The sequence below is a fragment of the Mirounga angustirostris genome, unplaced genomic scaffold (assembly GCF_029215605.1).
Source record: "Mirounga angustirostris isolate CCGP_5_RB_7025 unplaced genomic scaffold, mMirAng1.0.hap1 SCAF_16, whole genome shotgun sequence".
NCBI lineage: Eukaryota > Metazoa > Chordata > Mammalia > Carnivora > Phocidae > Mirounga > Mirounga angustirostris.
Window position 1 is genome coordinate 25,928,907 of NW_026991724.1, and position 21,090 is coordinate 25,949,996.

General features: G+C 41.6%; 1 protein-coding gene and 1 pseudogene across 8 annotated transcripts in view; one reads left to right on the plus strand and one right to left on the minus strand.

The window, feature by feature from the left end:
- CNOT1 (CCR4-NOT transcription complex subunit 1) overlaps positions 1-21,090 on the plus strand; it is a 108,426-nt gene that overhangs the window by 15,779 nt on the left and 71,557 nt on the right. For all 8 annotated transcript variants that reach the window (XM_045891008.3, XM_064580638.1, XM_045891011.3 and 5 more), the window contains exon 2: positions 10,862-11,137. In XM_045891008.3, coding sequence (XP_045746964.1) covers positions 11,036-11,137 — 102 coding nt within the window. In that variant the 5' untranslated portion in view covers positions 10,862-11,035. The remainder of the gene's footprint in view (positions 1-10,861; positions 11,138-21,090) is intronic.
- On the minus strand, positions 7,162-7,547 carry LOC123855405 (phosphatidylinositol N-acetylglucosaminyltransferase subunit P-like; annotated as a pseudogene).

Consider the following 21,090-nt stretch of genomic DNA (forward strand, 5'->3'; position numbering starts at 1 on the left):
TCCCTGCCGAGCAGGGAGCCCGATGCGGGACTTGATCCAGGGACTCCAGGATCATGACCTGAGCCGAAGGCAGTCGCTTAACCAACTGAGCCACCCAGGCGCCCATAAATAAAATCTTTAAAAAAAAAAAAAAAAGATTTTTATTATTTGAGAGAGATCACATGAGCAGAGGGGAGGGGTAGAGGGAGAAGTAGATTCCCCGCTGAGCAGCCTGATGTGGGACTCGATCCCAGGACTCCGGGATCATGACCTGAGCCGAAGGCAGACACTCAACTGACTGAGCCACCCAGGCACCCCCAGGATCATTTTTATGATAGAATCCAGAAGTCTGAAATGGGTTCTATACATATGAGAGAAGAAAGCCACAAATTGGGTCTCCGTTACCTCCAGAAGACATTTCGTTTTGGCCACTGGCAGGATTAGTGTGTGTAGGTTGTACTTGGGGCTGTGATTTATTACAGCAAGAGGATACAGAGCAAAATAAAAGGGAAAAGGCATATGAGGTGAAGTCTGAGGAAACTAGACTCAAGCTCTCAAGCTGACCCTCTCCCAGTGGAGTCATACCGGGCATACTTAATTCCTTCCAGCAAGGAATTGTGACAACACGTGTGTGAAATGTTGCCCAGCAGGGAAGCTTGTTAGAGAATCAGTGCCTAGGATTGTTACTGGGGACTTGTCATGTGGACACCTTCTGCCTACCACATACTAAAATTCGAGGTTCCTGGAGGGAAGGCAGGTGTTCAGCATAAACCACATTTTTGGGTACAGTTTAGGCACAGTGAGCCACTCTTTATTAGTTCTGGGAGTGGGGATTAGTTTTCCCTAAATCAGGTTCTGACACCAGCCAAAGGCCAACCTGGCATGTTTAAGGATAGCAGTCTCAGACCTTCTGTTAACTGTTTTCTGCTTAGTGAGTGAGGTGAATGGTCTCCATGGAAAGGGATTTTGTATAGAGAATTTTGGAATATGCAAGACTTTGTTGACCTGATACTTAAATTACTTTTCTATTTCAGTAGGGAAAAACAGTTCAATTCCCTTCCTAGATAGTTATTTTTGTATCATTCTAGATAATCTGCATATAAGGACATATATATACAGAGTGCTGTTCTGTGATTTGCTTTCCTTCCAATAGATAATTTCCAGTCTTTCTAACTCCTTTTTGAAGTTACTACATAATATTTCTTTTTATGATTTACTTAACCATTGCCCTTTTGATGGACATTTAGGACATTTTCACATGATATGATTTTAAATAGTTGTTTCCTGGATGAAAAGGGAATGAATTAAAGATGACTCCTGAGTATTCAGTGCATAATTGGGGCTTTAGGGTTCTAAAACTCTTATTACTCATCCTTTATTAAGGTTGGAGATATCGGGGTTGGTTGGTTTGTTTTAGGAATTGGTATTAAAACAGTTATTTAGACAATGATTTTTGAAGGTGCAATGCAGGGGTTTTTGTTCTTTTTTTCAATCATCTTACATCTTCTATCCAGTTCTTAATGTTCTCTTAAATATTGTCTTTAGGGGCGCCTGGGTGGCTCAGTCATTTAGTGACTGACTCTTGATTTTGGCTCAGGTCATGATTTCAGGGTTTTGAGATTCAGTCTGGGCTCATGCTGGGTGTGGAGCCTGCTTAAGAGTCTCTCCCTCCCTCTGCCCCTCCCCCCTCTGTCTCCCCTCTCTAAAAAAAAATTACTGTCTTTAAAATTCTATTAGTAATGACAACACAGACTGTTTTTCATATATTTGTGTGTGTGTGTGTGTGTGTTTTAAGTAAGGTCTAGGCCCAAAGTGGGGCTTAAACTCAAAACCCAGAGAGCAAGAGTCACATGCTCTACCAACTGAGCCTGCCAGGCAGCCCTCTTCATCTATAAAGTTGGGATAATACCTTTTTCACAAAGGGTTGCCAGGTTTAAATTAATATATGTAAAATGCTTAGAACAATTCTGTTTTAAGTGTTTGTTGTGATTATACTTGAATAAGTTACTCTATTTTGTACACAATAATTATAATTAAGATTTTAATAAGTGAACCAACATTTTGGATGAATGGGTGGAAGTATACTATTAATCTAGAATATCTGTGTCTTGAAGAAATATTAAATATCGGGATGAGTATTTTGTTCTGAGTTGGTGATTAGTTGGTCATAAAGTTCCATAGGAAATAGCTCTCTCTCTCTCTTTTTTTAATTATTTGAGAGAGAGAGCAGGAGCATGGGGAGGGGAGGTGGAGGGGAGAGGGAGAAGCAGGCTCCCCCCTGAGCAGGGAGCCCGACGCGGGACTCCATCCCAGGACCCTGGGATCATGACCTGAGCAGAAGACAGACGCTTAACCAACTGAGGCACCCATGCGGCCCATGAGCTCTCTCTTTTAAGGAAACCAAGAGGAAAAGTGGGGCATCTGCGAAAATTGGTATTGGTGGTTCGTGGATGCTAGAATAAGATACCTTTCTTGATTTATATGTTTACAACTTTGTCCAGTATGGTAGCCTCTACCTGCATGTGGCTGTTTAAATTTATACTAAGATTAGTTAAAATTAGATAAAATTTTTATTTATTTATTTTTTAGATAAAATTTTTTAAAAAGCTGAGTTCCTTAGTCACTCTTACCACATTTTAAGTAGCCACATGTAGTTAGTAGCTGCCACATTGGACAGTACAGATGTAGAGCATTTCCATAATTGGAGAAAATGAGAAAAGAGATCGCTCAGCTCGACTTCTTCTAAATTGGAATGCTACTTTTCAGAGTTGGGAAGAGAATTTTCAAGGTCAAATCGTAGTATTAGTAGACTTAAATATTCACCAATTTAAAAAAAATTTTATTTTTAAGTGATCTCTACACCCACCATGGGGCTTGACTTAGAACCCCAAGATCAGGAGTTGCATACTCCACCAACTGAGACAGCCACGCGCCCCTCCATATCTGTATCTTTATATATGTATATCTGTATCTTTATATATGTATATCTGTATGTTTATTTTTAGAGAGCACGCAAGCAAGCAAGAGTGGGGGCAAAGGGAGAGGGAGAATCTTAAGCAGGCTCCTCACCCAGCACAAGCCAGACGATCTCACAACCCTGAGAACATGACCTGAGCTGAAATCAAGAGTCAGACGCGGGGAGCCTGGGTGGCTCAGTCGTTAAGCATCTGCCTTCAGCTTGGGTCATGATCCCAGGGTCCTGGGCTCGAGCCCCGCATTGGGCTCCCTGCTCAGCAGGAAGCCTGCTTCTCTCTCCCCCACTCCCCCTACTTGTGTTCCCTCTCTCACTGTCTCTCTCTCTCAAATAAATAAAATCTTTAAAAAAAATTCCACATATTGGGTGAGATCATATGATAATTGTCTTTCTCTGATTTACATATTTTGCTTAGCATAATACCCTCTAGTTCCATCCACATTATTGTAAATGACAAGATTTAATTTTTTGATGGCTGAGTAGTATTCCATTTTGTGTGTGTGTGTGTGTGTGTGTATACATCACATTTTCTTTATCCATTTATCTGTCAATGTACATCTGGGCTCTTTCCATAGTTTGGGTAAAAAAAGACGCTTAATTGGGCGCCTGGGTGGCTCAGTGGGTTAAGCGTCTGCCTTCGGCTCAGGTCATGATCCCAGGGTCCTGGGATCGAGTCCCACATCGGTCTCCCTGCTCGGCGGGAAGCCTGCTTCTCCCTCTCCCTCTCCCACTCCCCCTGCTTGTGTTCCCTCTCTCGCTGTGTCTCTCTCTGTCAAATAAATAAATAAAATCTTTAAAAAAAAAAAAGACGCTTAATTGACTGAGCCACCCATGTGTTCCCCATATATTATTTTTTTTTTAAGATTTTATTTATTTATTTGAGACAGAGAGAATGAGAGAGAGCGAGCACATGAGAGGGGGGAGGGTCAGAGGAAGAAGCAGGCTCTCCGCTGAGCAGGGAGCCCGATGCGGGACTCGATCCAGGGACTCCAGGATCATGACCTGAGCCGAAAGCAGTCACTTAACCAACTAAGCCACCCAGGCGCCCTCCCCATATATTTTTAATATTAGAAGCTGGATTTTTAATAAACTGATAGCCTTGGGTCTGGACTATTTGGCTTCTTAAAGTACCTGTTGATATTTAAATCTAGAGCAAGTTAGGTGATAATACAGAGGTTGCTGACTTCAGTGAAAAGGAAGACCAAATTGCCTTTATAGAGCTATTTTTGGCCCAACTGGAAATTAAGGGGAGAAAAAGGAACAGATGTGAAGGGCTTTCCTTGTCTTCTTAGTAGAGATTGCATTAAGGTTTGATATACTTAAAAAAAAAATATTTATATAAATAAGAAAGAGCAGGAGTTGGGGGGAGGGGGGGAAAGGAGCAGAGGAGAAGCAGACTCCCCCCACAGAGTATGGAGCCTGATGTGGGGCTCAATCCCAAGACCCTGAGATCATGACCTGAGCCTACGTCAGGCGCTCAACCGACTGAGCCACCTAGGTGTCCCGGTTTGGTATACTTTTATTTTTTTTTTAAATTAAGACTATGATAAGATGATCATTTTTTTTTCAATTTTTTAATTTTTTATTAGAGAGAGAGAGCACAAGCAGGGGGAGTGGCAGGCAGAGGGAGAGGGAGAAGCAGGCTACCCGCTGAGCAGGGAGCCCGACGTGGGGCTCGATCCCAGGACCCTGGGATCATGACCCGAGCCGAAGGCAGACGCTTAACCATCTGAGCCACCCAGGCGCCCCGGTATACTTTTTAAAAAAACATTTCCCAGAGCTATTAGTAAGTTTAGTGGTTATGAACCTTTAAAATACATAAGAATAGCCTGCAGAGTATGCTTAAAATACAGTGTCCTGTATTCTTCCCTCAAGGACTTTGATTCTGTTGGTGTAGGGTGGTGCTTAGGAGTCAGCATTTTAAATAGGTCTCTCCCATCTCCCAGTTCTTTTTTTCTTTTAAATTTATTTAAGTAATCCCTACACCCAGCATGGGGCTCGAACTCAAAACCCTGAGATAAAAATCACATGCTCTTCTGACTGAGCCAGCCAGGCTCCCACCCATCTCCCAATTCTTTTTTTTTTTTTTTTTTTAAGATTTTATTTATTTATTTGACAGACACACAGCGAGAGAGGGAACACAAACGGGGAGTGGGAAAGGGAGAAGCAGGCTTCCCGCGGAGCAGGGAGCCCGATGCGGGGCTCGATCCCAGGACCCTGGGACCATGACCTGAGCCGAAGGCAACGCTTAACAACTGAGCCACCCAGGCACACCCCCATCTCCCAGTTCTTAAACACAGTTGCCTTATAGCACTACTGTAAAATCTGTATTTAGTCTATTAAGCCCCTTGAGATATAGTGTTTACTTTTTGTTTTCTATAGCACCTAAGGTATTCACATGGCATTGAGTTAGGCTCAAGTGTTTGAATTAATCGAGTGCCATCTTTAGCAAATGAAGGTATTTATAAAGTAACCTGGAGTGAAATGGAAGGAGATCATTTGGGGCATTTTATACAATCCTGATAAAATAAGGGAGTGTAATAGTAAATTTTGTAATTAAAAACACTTTCATAGTTTAATGAATTTGAGCTTGTTTCCGCAATCAGGTTTATGTTGGTTTTATGCTTTGAAAAGCCTACATTTTAATGATCTCCAAATTATTGACCGTCGTCATCAAAGATTTCATTTGCATAAATAAAGGTGATATATTTAAGACTTTTAGATCCATTCAAAGACATTAAAATTGAAATATTTAAGATTTACTTATTTGAGAGAGAGCAAGAGAGTATACAAGCTTGGGAAGGAGCAGAGGGAGAGGTTTTTTTTGTTTTTTGTTTTTGGTTTGTTTTAGGGTTTTATTTATTTGAGAGAGAGAGAGCTCCCGCTTATGCTAGCGGCGGGAAGGGTGGAGGGAGAAAATCTTCAAGTAGACTTCCCGCTGAGCGTGAAGACAACACAGGGCTCAATCCCAGGACCCATGAGATCTGACCTGAGCCAAAACCAAGAGTCGGACGCTCAACTGACTCTGCTACCCAGGCAGCCCAAAGTTGAAATGTTTAAAGGTGATGGCTCTTTTTTTTTTTTTTTTGGACAAAATCTGATAATCGACTTAAAAATTTGTGAATGTATTTGAGCCCAACAGTAAAAATAATTATGTAAAAGTAATGATAAATGTCTAATACGAGAATTTGTATACATTGCACATTGTAAGGCATTACAGCTATCTCACATGTCACCAAAACAAAATGAGATTTAAGAGTTTTAGTTCCTTCTCTCAAGAACCTACCACTCAGCCCTTCCATATCATCACTCTGGACCAGTTAGTCCCATCTTGGTCAGCCTGGCTTTATCCTTGGCATGTGTAAACTTCTCCAACAGTTCCATTGGAGATTGACAGCTGCTCACTTTTCAGCAAACTCTTAAAGCAGATGTTGGATGACAGAGCATCTCATCCACTGTGCTTGTCCTGGATACTTCCTATTGTTCATCTGATGTTATCAGAGGGTAAACTGGTTTAAGCTGCTCTTGAGCAATCAAGAGACCGTCTTGAGGGCTTAGAAGATTCTTATCTCTCTGCTCTACATCCTACCCGTTAAAGATCTACCCTTTTGGGAAACCTCTGATTTAGATGAGGCCTAATTTTTACAAATTGGGGAAGGGGGGGGCATAGAGGTTCAGTCACTTGTTAATCTAGCCTTGTGTTATGTGTAGTTGCTGGTCCTATGGGTTTAAATTTTGGTTTTTAAAAAAATTGCTAGTACTTAAAACTTTCATTTTGTAAAAACTATAGTCCTAAAAATTAAAATGCTGTTGAGTATAAACTCGGCTTTTGGGGGGCCCCTGAGTGGTTCAGTCGTTTGAGCGTCCGAAATCTGATTTCAGCTCAGGTCATGATCTCATGGTTGTGGTGTCAAGCCCTGAGTCTGGCGCAGGGAGTCTGCTTGAGATTCTTTCTCTCCCTCTTCCTCTGCCCGCCCCCCCAAGTCAGTTTTTCTTATGGTAATGCAGTGTTTTATTTATTCTGTTCATTAATAACTAATACTCAAGAACTTTTATAATATTAGTAGAACTTAATCTAAAAGAATCAACTTTGTACATTTCAGTATTGGGTACGAGAGAGTCAAAATAATTATGGTCAAAATTATTACATAAAAAATTATAGTAAATGCTTGTGTTAGTCTACATACAATTTAGTTTTTGGCTTAAAGTTATTTAGTTGCCAGGAAGAGCATTTGGTTTACTTCACTAATAGGAATATCTCTTAATGCTGGGATGGCCTCTTACTGGTATTTCTTCTGCTGTTGATTTTTACCATAGTTATCTGTGACTGTATGAATGGAGTTGAGTGGACAGATACTCATTATGTTTATTCCAAATAAGGGTACGTAACCAATTACTATAGTAATGAGGAAGTAGATGGGCATGCAACTGCCCAGTATTTTTGAGGCCAGTAGGTTAATCGTAAGGAGTTTAGCCAAGATTCAGGAATAAATGCCCACACAAGATACAGGATGAAGCCAAATTGGGAGTTTAAGAAAAGAACGAAGCCATAAATTGCTCTTTCTGGAAATGGCGACGGTGAATTTTCCACCATTTTCCCTGTGGCTTTAGACAGTCTTGGGTCCTAGAAGCGCCCACTCAGGCCCCTCCCGGCAGCTCGGCCACTTCAGTGCCGAGTCCCCCACACAAGCGCCTTCCAGAAAGCCTCCGCGGAGGCGAGAGGGAAAGACTAAAGGAAAGGCTGGGTCGCTGTGGCGCCCCCGTCCCGCCCAGGCGCAGGTGCACTGCGACCCTTGCCAGCCGGGAGCGTGTGAGCTCTGGGGACTGCGGGATCGCTCTGCTTGCCGCCGCGGAAGTCAAAGTCAGTTTTTTGGAAATCATATCACATGCTTGTAATCCCTGCTTTAAGTTATAAGAGTAATACATGTCCCCCATCCTCAGTTTTATTAAGAAAAATTTCACATGTATAGAAAAATGAAAATAGTACAGTGAACAGCCACATAACTTTTTCCTAGATTCAACAATTAACATCTTACCATAATTATTTTTTCTATTATTCATATATTTGTATTGAAGTATAGTTGACAATGTTACATTAGTTTGCGGTGTACAACATAGTGATTTGACAATTCCATGTTAATGCTCACCTAAGTGTTGCTACCATGTCACCATACATTATTACCATACTATTGACTGTATTCTATATGCTGTACCTTTAATTACTGTGACTTACTCATTCCATAACTGTAACTCTGTACCTCCTGCTCCCCTTCACCCAATTTCCCCATTCCTGTTCATATATTTTTACTGGTTTGATGCCAGACCCTTGCATCTATCTCCTGCAAATTAAGACATCCTTCTTTTTTTTAAAAGACATTCTTGCAGGGTGCCTGGTTGGCTCAGTTGGTTAAGCGACTGCCTTCGGCTCAGGTCATGATCCTGGAGTCCCGGGATCGAGTCCCACATCGGGCTCCCTGCTCGGCGGGGAGTCTGCTTCTCCCTCTGACCCTCCTCCCTCTCATATGCTCGCTCTCTCTCATTCTCTCTGTCTCAAAGAAATAAATAAAATCTTTAAAAATAATAATAATAAAATAAAAGACATTCTTGCAGAGGCACACTAAAGCTAAGAATATTAGTCTTACAAAAACTCCAGTTGCCTCAAGAATATCTTCTATAACTTTTTTTTAAAGATTTATTTATTTATTTGAGGGGGGGAGGGACAGAGGGAGAAAAAGTCCCAAACAGACTGCACTGAGCGCAGAGATCACGACCTAAGCCAAAACCAAGAGGCTGACACTCAACCGACTGTGCCACCCTATTTTTATAACTTTGAGTCAAGGTCTGATTAAGGTTCACATTATGTTTTTTTATTTTAGTTTCATAATCAGAACAGACCCCATTTTTTCTCTCCCTGCTGACATTTTGACAAATGCAGGTCAGTGGCCTGGTAGAATGAATCAGTACTTGGATTTATCTGATAGGATCTCATGTGTAGTTTGTTTGTTTATTTTTAAAGATCTTTATTTCTTTTTCTTTTTTTTTTTTTTTTAAAGATTATTTATTTGAGAGAGCGAGAATTAGAGAGAGAGTACACGAGAGGGGGTAGGGTTAGAGGGAGAAGCAGGCTCCTCGCTGAGCAGGGAGCCCGATGCGGGACTTGATCCAGGGACTCCAGGATCATGACCTGAGCCGAAGGCAGTCGCTTAACCAACTGAGCCACCCAGGCGCCCCTTTATTTTTCAACAGAGAGAGAGACCGCGAGAGAGGGAACACAAGCAGAGGGAGTGGGAGAGGGAGAAGCAGGCCTCCCGCGGAGCAGGGAGCCCGATGCGGGGCTCAATCCCAGGACCCTGGGATCATGACCTGAGCCGAAGGCAGACGCTTAACGACTGAGCCACCCAGGCACCCCTAATTTTATTTTTTTTAAAAAGATTTATTTGAGAGGGAAAGAGCAAGCGTGAGCGTGAGAGAGCACAAGCAGAGGGAGAGGGAGAAACAGGCTCCCCACGGAGCAGGGAGCCCGATGCGGGGCTGGATCCCAGGACCCTGGAATCATGATCTGAGCCGAAGGCAGCTGCTCAACCGACTGAACCACCCAGGGGCCCCTAAAAATTTTATTTTTAAGTAATTTCTTTTTCTTTTTCTTTTCTGAAGGTGTTATTTATTTGAGAGAGACAAGAGAGACAAGGGGAGAGGGTCAGAGGGAGAAGCAGGCTCCCTGCTGAGCCAGGAGCCTGATGTGGGACTCAATCCCAGGACTACAGGATCATGACCTGAGCCGAAGGCAGTTGCTTAACCAACTGAGCCACCCAGGAGCCTCTATTTTTAAGTAATTTCTATACCCAGTGTGGGGCTTGAACTCAAAACCCTGAGATCAAGAGTCACACATTCCACCAATGGAGCCCTCCAGGCATCCTGGTTGTTTTCATATTTTGGTTATTGTGAATAATGCTGCATTAAACACGGGTGTGCATATATCTCTTCAGTAACCTGTTCTCATTACTTTTGGATATATACCCAGAAATGGGATTACTGGGTTGTATGGTAGTTTTATTTTTAATTAATTAGTTTTTTAAGTAGGCTCCATGCCCAGGGTGGGGCTTGAACTCACAACCCTGAGATCAGAGTCACACGCTCTACCAATTGAGCCAGCCAGGCACCCTTATTTATTTATTTATTTTTTTAAAGATTATTTATTTATTTATTTGAGACAGAATGAGCGAGAGCACATGAGAGGGGGGAGGGTCAGAGGGAGAAGCAGGCTCCCTGCCGAGCAGGGAGCCCGACGCGGGACTCGATCCTGGGACTCCAGGATCATGACCTGAGCCGAAGGCAGTCGCTTAACCAACTGAGCCACCCAGGCGCCCCAGGCACCCTTATTTTTAATTTTTTGAGGACAGCGATTCAAATACCTAAAACATATACCTTAAGGTACAGCTGTAGGACCAAACTATCTGATTCTGAAGCAATACATAAGGAGTAAAAGTTAATAAATGGGATCTTGTAAATAGGTTGTAGATACTGTGGGAAGAGGAACAGAAAATATCAGATGAGTGTTTCTTTCCACCAACCCTAATTTTAAGTACGGTCCTGCTGTTTCTAAAGGGTATAGTATAAATAATCATTTTGAAGTAGGTAAAAATAGACATCCAAATATTATAGGTTGTCTTGCTAAACTTCAACTTTTGAAGGCGGGGGGGGGGGGCGTATTTTCTTTTTATACTGGCCCTACCTAATTTTCAGACTTGGCATCCTCTGTAATTAGTGGTTGAGACATACTAATTTTTTTTTTCCTAAGTCCTTAGTGGTATTTCAGGTACTAAGATGGAGAGATGATTGTTTTAACTCTTTTTCCCCTAACAAAAAACTAATTTAAAAGTCTGATTTTTATCCTTTTTTTTAAAACAGGTGCCATGTTTCAGAACAGAGTAATACCCCTGGTAAAGAAGAACTGAAGACACTGTACAGACATCAGATATAGGCTAATTACAAAGAAAGCATTAACCTGCCTCTGAGGTGACTAAAGGGGAATAATGGTGATTTTGCGCCGGGCTCGGCCGCCTGCTTCCGCCCCAACCAGCAATGAATCTTGACTCGCTCTCGCTGGCCTTGTCTCAAATCAGCTACCTGGTGGACAATTTAACCAAGAAAAACTACCGAGCCAGCCAGCAGGAAATACAGCATGTGAGTAAACTTAGAAAGCAAGTACCATTAAAGAAATGAGTATGTAGTAGGAAGAATGTTCTCCTCAGCTTTAATTAATAAAAGATTTTATCCCAGTCTTTTTTTAAGGAGTCACAGATTAAAAAAATTTTTTTTTTGAAGATTTTATTCACTTGAGACACAGAGATACAGAGACAGCATGAGCAGGTGGAGAGGCAGAGGGAGAGGGAGAAGCAGGCTCCCCGCTGAGCCAGGAGCCCGATGTGGGGCTCGATCCCAGGACCCTGGGATCATGACCGAGCCGAAGGCAGACGCTTAACCATCTGAGCCACCCAGGCGCCCCAGATTTAAATTTTTCTATAAAAGTTATGAAATACTTGATTTGGTTTAGTCTCATTTTTTTCTCATTTACATTTTAAAATTGAGATATACTTCACAAACTGTAAAACTCACCTTATAAAATGTGTAATTCAGTAGTTTCTAGTAGATTCAGAGTTACTTAATCATCACCATCTAACTCCAGAATGTTTTCATCACCTCAGAAAGAAATACTTGAACCCATTAGCAGTTGCTCTCCCATTTCCTCCTCCCTCCAGCTCCTGGCAACCACTGATCTTTCCACTTTTATGGATTTGCCTTTCTGGACATTTCATATAAATGCAGTCATACCAGATGTGGCCTTTTGTGTCTGCCTTCTTTCACTTAGCACAGTGCTTTCAAGATTCATCTGTCCTTTTGGGGCACCTAGGTGGCTCAGTCAGTTAAGTGTTCGACTCTTGATTTTGGCTCAGGTCATGATCTGAGGGTCGTGAGATTGAGCCACTCGTTGGGCTCTGTGCTGGGTATGGAGCTTGCTTAAGATTCTCTCCCTCACCCCCCCTCACCACCCCCCCGCTTAAGAAAAAGATTCATCCGTGTTGGAATGTGTCAGTACTTCATTTCTTTTTGTGAGTAATAATACTACTGTATGAATATTATTTGTTATAATGAACAGTAGTCAGTTCTTTGGATAGTCTACAGTTTATCTGTCAGTTGGATATTTAATGTGTTTCCATTTTGTGGCTGTTGTGAGTAGTGTAGCTTTCAACATTTATAAGTTTTTGGATGGATATTTGTTTCCAGTTTTTTGGGTATATACCAAAGAATGGAATTGCTGGGTTATATGGTAACTCTAACTTTCTCAAGAGCTGCCAGATGTTATCCAGATCCACCGGATCACTTTTCATTTCCACAAGTAGTGTATGAGGGTTCCGATTTTTCCTCAATCTCACTAACATTGGTTATTTTATGTCTTTTGTTTATACCCATTCTAGTGGGTGTGAACAGGTAGCTCATTTTTTCGATAGTGTAGCTAATGATGAACATCTTCTCATGTGCTTATTTGTGTATCTTTGGAGAACTGTCAGTTCAGATCCTTTGCCCCCCCATTTTTTGCTGACCCTGCAATTTTTATTTATTTTTAAAGATTTTATTTATTCATTTGAGAGAGAGTATGAGCCTGCTCATGAGCAGGAGGAAGGGCAGCGGGAGAGGGAGAAGCAGACTTCCTGCTGAGCAGGGAGCCCAATGAGGGACTCAATCCCAGGACCCTGAGATCATGATCTGAGCTGAAGACGGACGTTTAACTGACTGAGCCACCCACGTCCTGACCCCCCAATTTTTAAAAATTATTCTCAAGTATAGGTTTGACTTGTAAAGCATTTCATTCAATCTTTATGAAAGTTAAATAGTATACCTTAGTTGTAGTGATGGTACCCCTTTCTCATTAATAAATGGAGTATCATACTTAAAATGGTATATATTGTTAAATTAAAACTTACTAGTTGTGTGACAATAGGTAACTTCTCTGAACCTTATTTTCCTCATCTGCAAAATAAGGATAAATATAAAATTTGTCTGACATCCTTGTTAGGATTAAATGAAGTTAAGAAGAGCACCTAGTACAGTTCCTGTCATCATTTTTTAAAAAAATGCAAATTGTCCTTTCTCTACATTATAAATTACAGTTGTTATATAACGTAAGTAGTACATAAGTACAAGCTTGTAAATGAAATAGGTGCCTAATTATTTGAGCTAAATCTAAGAATTAATGGGGAGCTTTTCTCTCTTTTCCTTGTTTTTGGGGTGTGTGTAGAGGTTGTAGTTTAAATTTTATTTTATTTATTTGAGAGAGCGAGGGGTAGAGAGCACGAGTTGGGGGGCGAGAGGAAGGGGGAAAGAGAAGCAGATTCTCTTCTGAGCTGGGAGCCCGATGTGGGAGCTCGGTCCCAGAACCCGAAGATCATGACCTGAGCTGAAGGCAGACACTTAACCATTTGAGCCACCCAGGCACCCTAATTTTTTATTTTAAAGATTTTATTTATTTGAGAGAGAGAGAGAGAGCTCTAGCGGGGTGAGGGGTAGAGGGAGAAGCAGACTCCCCGCTGAGCAGGGAGCCCTCAATCTGAATTTCAGGGCCTTTTAAGTCCTTCTAAATCCTGGAATTCTCTCTTTGAAGAAACAAATTCAGTAACACCTCAGCAGTGAAGACTTACCCCCTTTTCCCTTTATTTGGTAAATTCTGAAAGTTGTGTGGGTCAGAGTGTGTCCTAACAATTTTATGCAGCTACTCTTTAAGCATCTGCTGTGTACCACACATTGTTGTTGTTGTTTTTAAGATTTTATTTATTTATTTGAGACAGAGAGAGCCAGCACATGTACGAGCTGGAGGAAGGGCAAAGGGGGAGGGAGAGACATGCAGATTCCATGCTGAGCATGGACCCTGATGCAGGGCTTGATCTCACAACCCTGAGATCATGACCTGAGCTGAAGTCAAGAGTTGAATGCTTAACTGACTGAGCCACCCAGGTGCTCCCCTTCACATCTTAATTTAAAAAGCATGATAATGGCGTGCCTCAGTCGGTTAACCATTCTGCTCAGGTCAGGATCTTAGGGTGAATTGGAACCCCACTTGGGGCTCTGCACTGGGTGTGGAGCCTGCTTAGGATTCTCTTTCCCTCCCACTTTGCCCCTCCCCAGCTTTCATGGGTGTGCAGGCACTGTCTCTTAAAAAAAAAAAAAAAAAAGGCACAATAATTTTCTAAACATGTACTATCCAGTTAACACTCACATTTCTTGTTTTGTCTCATCTAAAACATTTTATCGGGGCGCCTGGGAGGCTCAGTCAGTTAAGTATCTGCCTTCAGCTCAGGTCATGATCTCAGGGTCCTGGGATAGAGCCCCGCATCGGGCTCCTTGCTCGGCGGGGAGCCTGCTTCTCCCTCTCCCTCTGCTGTTCCACCTGCCTGTGCTCTCTTTGTCAAATAAATAAAATCATTAAAAAAAATTTTTTTTTGATCACACTTGGGTTTGAAATAGCCAAATATAATAAACGTTTGTTGCATTGGTCCTTACCAAATCTCTTTTAAAAACTGTGATTTTTCCTCACTCTTGTTTTTTCTTGTAATTATTTTGTTAAGTCAGATTGTCTTCTTTTTTTTTTTAGATTTTATTTATTTATTTATTTATTTATTTATTTGACAGCGAGAGAGGGAACACGAGGGGGGAAGTGGGAGAGGGAGAAGCAGGCCCCCCGCGGAGCAGGAAGCCCAATGCGGGACTTGATCCCAGGACCTTGGGATCATGACCTGAGCTGAAGGCAGACGCTCAACGACTGAGCCACCCAGGCGCCCAGTCAGATTGTCTTTAGTTACCCACAGTGTGAATTTTGCCATGGTGGTCGTTAACCCATTCTTATGTCGCTTGTATTTTCTGTAAGTTAGTAAATTTAGAAGCGCAATCAGATTAAGATTTTTCCTCCTTTAGGACAGTTTATAGTTGGTGGTATATACTTTTCATCAGGAGGTTTGCAGTGTCTGGTTGCCTCTACTTTTGTGATTTTTAGCAGGCTTTGTTCATTGACTGGATTCATTAATTTTTAGGGATTGCAAAATGATGGTACTCTTACTGTCATGCATTCTTTTTTTATTTTTTAAAGATTTTTTTTTTTAGGATTTTATTTATTTATTTGACAGAGAGCACAAGCAGGGGGAGCAGCAGGCAGAGAGATGGAGAAGCAGACTCCCTCCTGAGCAAGGAAGCCGATGTGGGGCTCGATCCAGAACCCTGGGGTCACGACCTGAGCTGAAGGCAGATGCATAACCTTCTGAGCCATCCAGGCATCCCACTGTTACGCGTTGTTGAAATAGTTCTGTAAAGGGAAATTAGCCCTTACCAACTATATGGTTACCTGAGGTATATTGTATATAGGAAGGGCAGGATCAGTGCTTGATTCTTTATTTGCCAGTTTTCATAGTGACTTTTCCTAGCATCTTCCAAACATGACCAATATATGAGGTTTTTAGTATTCTTAGGAACTCATGTTTTTTTTTTTTTTAAGGTTTATTTTTTTAGAGAGCGAGCGTGTGTGTGTGTGTACACATGTGGATGGGAGGAGGGGCAGAGGGAGAGGAGAGAATCCCAAGCAGACTCCCCTCTGAGTGCAGAGCTTCATGTGGGCTCCATGCCACGACCCCGAGATGATGACCTGATGACGACCCCGAGATGATGACAAAATCAAGAGTCAGTCACTCAACAGACTGAGCCACCCAGGTGCCCCAGGAACTCATGTATTTTTAACATATTTGATATATTTGAGTCCATTGAAAAGTATTACTGATGACACTCTTTGGCCAGTGAATGTTTATTCTTGTTGGCTTTGGAGTCCTTTGTACCCCTATTTATTTTATGTTATTTTATGTTACTTTGGTAGTCATCATACAGTACATCATTAGTTTTTTTTTTTTTTTTTTTTTAAGATTTTATGTATTTATTTGACAGAGACACAGCGAGAGAGGGAACACAAGCAGGGGGAGAGGGAGAGGGAGAAGCAGGCTCCCCACGGAGCAGGGAGCCCAATGCGGGGCTCGATCCCAGGACCTTGGGATCATGACCTGAGCTGAAGGCAGACACTTAATGACTGAGCCGCCCAGGTGCCCCCAGTACATCATTAGTTTTTGATGTAGTGTTCCATGATTCATTGTGCATAACACTCAGTGTTCCATGCAATATGTGCCCTCCTTAATACCCATCACCGGGCTAACCCATCCTCCCACCCCCTGCCCCTATTTTTGTAGTATTTATAGTCCTTGATGTCATTTCAGAAACACTGGAAACTAAAATATTGTAGATTCATCTTGTGTATTTTTTACTTACCACCTGGTATTAGCTTGGTTTTATTTTAGTGGGAAATGGTATATGGAGATCATCTCTCAAGTTAAAAAGTGATTCAAGAAGAGAGCTTAGGTGATGGAAACAAACTTTATTTAGTACTTCATTAACTGAACAGTCCCCTTTAGGAGAACTGCAAAGTGGGGCAGAAGGCAAGAAGCTATTTTTATAGAATAACAAATAAAAAAGAAGAGACAAATGTAAAACATTTGGTTGGCTGGGGCCACATAGTCAACCTTGTTTAAGGTGAGAAGGCCCAGAGTTGGCTTGGCCTTTGGGTTCACCTAAATATGCTGCATTTCTGGTCAAGTGGAGCATTTACAAGGACTTGAAAGTTATCTAAGTTTTGGTTTGCTGATATGGCATCCTGGGCAGGAATGGTACCATTTTGGGCCTAGAAAGTCATTTCAACACTTGTATTGCTTACTGATGATCAGTTGTTCATTATTAGGCCTTTCAGTGGACAGAGGTAAAGAGAAAATGCACCATGAATTCATACTGATACTACTGATATTCCCAATTTATCTTCAGTTCATGATCTGAAATCTCTGTTTTTCCCCATGCACAAAATCCTAGTTTTCAGTGATTAAAAAAATCATTTATTCTGTTCCATACTGCACAATCAAGAGTTTCAGACTAACAGTCCTGACACTGTTAACAGCACTATGATTATGGAAAATAGTTTACTTTTTTGGGAGGTAGGGGGGAAGGGGAACCCTTAGGGTATCGCAGAGGTATCCCTAGGCATATCTCAAAGATAATGTGAGTTTGGTTCCAGACCATTGCAATAAAGTGAGTCAAGTGAAATTTAGAAGTCCCATTTATACTGTAGTATAGCCTGTTAAGTATGTAATATCATTGTGTCTCAAAAGTATACATACCTCCATTAAAAAATACTTCATTGCTAAAACATGTTAACCATCATATAAGCTTTCAGCAAAGTTAATCTTTTTGCCGGTGGAAGGCCTTGCCTTCTGTCGATGGCTGCTGACTAGCCAGGGTGGTGGTTGCTGAAAGGTTGGAGTGGCTGTGGCAGTTTTTAACATAAGACAACAGTGAAGTTTGCCACATTGATTGATTCTTCCTTTCATGAATGATTTCTCTGTAGCATGTGACGTTCTTTGATGGCATTTTACCCACAGTAGAACTTATTTCAAAATTGGAGTCAGTCCTAGGCCACCTTGGTGGCTGGCTCAGTTGGTGGAGCGTCCAACTCTTGATTTTGGCTCAGGTCATAAACTCTTAGGTTCGTAAGATGGAGCCCCACATTGCACTCTGTGCTCAGCGTGGAGTCTGCTGTTCGTTTTCCTTTGCTTCTCCTCCTGCTTGTGTATGCTTTCTCTCTCAAATAAGTACATAAATAAAATCTTAAAAATATTTTAGCCCTCTCAAATCCTTCTGCTGCTTTATCAGCTAAGTTAATGTAATATTCTAAACTTTGTTGTCATTCAGTATCTTCACCAGGAGTAAATTCCATCTCAAGAAAATTTCTTTGCTCATTCAAAAGAATCACCTCTTCATCTGTTAAAGTTTTATCATGAGATTGCAGCAATTAAGTTACATTATCAGGCTCCACTTCCAGTTCTGGTTCTCTTGCTATTTCTACCACATCTGCAGTTACTTCTTCCACTGAAGCTTTCAACAACCCTGAAGTAATCCTTGAGGGTTGGAATCATCTTCCATTAACTCCTGTTAATGTTGATATTTTGACCTCTTCCCATGAATCATGAGTGTTTTTCTTGGATGGCATCTAGAATGGTAAATCCTTCCCAGAAGGTTTTCAGTTTACTTTGCCCAGATCCATTAAAGATACTGCTACCTGTAGTGGCTCTAGCTTTTTTTTTTTTTCTTTTAAAGATTTTATTTATTTGACAGAGAGAGACACAGTGAGAGAGGAACACAAGCAGGGGGAGTGGAAGAGGGAGAGGCAGGCCTCCCGCTGAGCGGGGAGCCCGATGCGGGGCTCGATCCCAGGACCCCGGGATCGTGACCTGAGCCGAAGGCAGGCGCCCAACGACTGAGCCACGCAGGCGCCCCAGTGGCTCTAGCTTTAAGAAACGTATTTCTTTCTTTCTTTCTTTCTTTTTTTTTTTTAAGATTTTATTTATTTGACAGAGAGAGACAAAGCGAGAGAGGGAACACAAGCAGGTGGAGTGGGAGAGGGAGAAGCAGGCTTCCTACGGAGCAGGGAGCCCGATGCGGGGCTCGATCCCAGGACCCTGGGATCATGACCTGAGCTGAAGGCAGACGCTTAATGACTGAGCCACCCAGGCGCCCCAAGAAACGTATTTCTTTTTTTTTTTTTTTTTTTTTTTTTTTTTTAAAGATTTTATTTATTTATTTGAGACAGAGAGAATGAGATACAGAGAGCATGAGAGGGAGGAGGGTCAGAGGGAGAAGCAGACTCCCTGCCGAGCAGGGAGCCCGATGCGGGACTCGATCCCAGGACTCCAGGATCATGACCTGAGCCGAAGGCAGTCGCTTAACCAACTGAGCCACCCAGGCGCCCCAAGAAACGTATTTCTTAAATAGTAAGCCTGGAAAGTCGGAATGACTACTTGATCCATGGGCTGCAGAATTGATATTGTGTTAGCAGACATGAAAACAACATTAATCTTGCTACACATCTTTATCATAGCTCTTGGGTAACTGAGCATTGTCAATATTTTGGAAGAAGTCTCTTTCTGAATAGTATGTCTCAACAGTTAGCTTCAAATATTCAGTAAACCATGTTGTAAACAAATGTGTTGTCCTCCAGGGTTTTGTTCCATTTAGAGTGCACAGGCAGGGTCAGTTTAGCATAATTTATAAGAGCCCTAGGATTTTCAGAATGGTAAGTGAACTTAGGCTTCAACTTACAGTCACTTGCTGCATTAGTCCCTAACAAGAGTGTCAGCCTGTCCTTTGAAGCAGGCGTTGACGTCTCTCTAGCTGTGGAAGTCCTAAATGGCATCTCTTCTAATAGAAGTCTGTTTCCATCTGCATTGAAAATCTGTTTACTGTAGCTGCCTTCATTATCAGGCCAGATCTTCTGAATAACTTGTAGCTTCTACATCAGCCTTTGCTTCACTTTGTACTTTTATGGAGACTGCTTCTTTCCTTAAACTCCATGAGCCAACCTCTGCTAGCTTCACATTTTTCTTCTGCAGCTTCCTCACCTAACTTAGGCTTTATACAATTGAAGACAGGTTAGGGCCCTGCTCTGTTAGGCTTTGGCTTAAGGGAATGTTGTGGCTGGTTTGATCTATGTAGACCACAAAAACTTTCTCCATACCAGCAATAAGACTCTTCTGCTTTCTTATTATCATTTGTGTGTTCACTGGTGTAACACTTTTAATTTACTTTAAGAAATTTTTTGTTTGCATTTACACCTTGGCTGACTTAGGCACAAGAGGACTAGTTTTGGCCTGTTTGACTTTCAACATGCCTTTCTCAACTAACCTTAATCATTTCTTTTTATTTCAAGTGAGATAAGTTTCGTTCTTCAACTCTTAGGAGGCCTGGTCTGATTTCAATATTGCTGTGTCTCAGGTAATAGAGGGAAAGTTTGGGGGAGCAGCCAGTTGATGGAGTAATCACAACAAATGACCTTTATTATGTTTGCCGTCTTATATGGGCGTAGTTCATGGTGCCCCGAAACAAATACAATCATAACATCAAAGATCACTGATCACAGATTAGCATAAGAAATATAATGGGAAGGGGCGCCTGGGTGTTAAACATCTGCCTTCGGCTCAGGTCGTGATCTCAGGGTCCTGGGATCGAGCCCCACGTCGGGCTCCCTGCTCAGCGGGAAGCCTGCTTGTCCCTCTCCCTCTCTCTCTCCCACTCCCCCTGCTTGTGTTCCCTCTCTTACTGTGTCTCTCTCTGTCAAATAAATAAATAGAATCTTGGGGCACCTGGGTGGCTCAGTTGTTAAGTGTCTGCCTTCGGCTCAGGTCATGATCCCAGGGTCCTGGGATCGAGCCCCACATGGGGCTCCCTGCTCAGCGGGAAGCCTGCTTCTTCCTCGCCCACTCCCCCTGCTTGTGTTCCCTCTCTCGCTTTGTCTCTCTCTATCAAATAAATAAAATCTTAAAAAAATAAATAAAATCTTTAAAAAATATATAATGGGAAAATTTGAAATTGTGAGAATTACCAAAATGTGACACACAGACAAATAAGCAAGTGCTTTTGCAGAAATGGCACTGATACGCAGTTGCCACAGATCTTCAGTTTGAACAACAAAAAACATTACCTGCAAAGTGCAGTAAAGTGAAGTGCAATAAAATGAGATATGGCTATGTATCTCACTAGAGATGTACCATCAAATTAATGTATTAAAGTTATTTAGAGTAGTTCTTGGCATAGTTATACCACCAACTGGATATAGCTTTGGCTTCATTGTTTTCGTATTATTTTCAGTATTTAGGGAATACTTTCTTAATTTAATTTTGCTTGGTAATTAGGTAAAGTTTTTGTGCCCAAAGTTAAATCTGTAAAACAACTTTTATTCAAAAAGCAATTTAGTTTTTTTTTTTTAATTATGTTAATCACATCATTAGAAATGTGGTTTCTGGTTGTTGTTTTTTAAAGTAGTTGATCTAGGTTTCTAAATGGATAGTCTGTTTTAATGGCACATCTTGCCCCAGATTCATCACTTGAATAAAGGATAATGATATATGTTTTGGGACATTTATCAGTCCTAGACATTTTTATTTCTGGAATTACCAGTCTCAGAATTCTGATGATTTGGTTTGTCATTTGAGGTGGTGGTAATGAGCTAT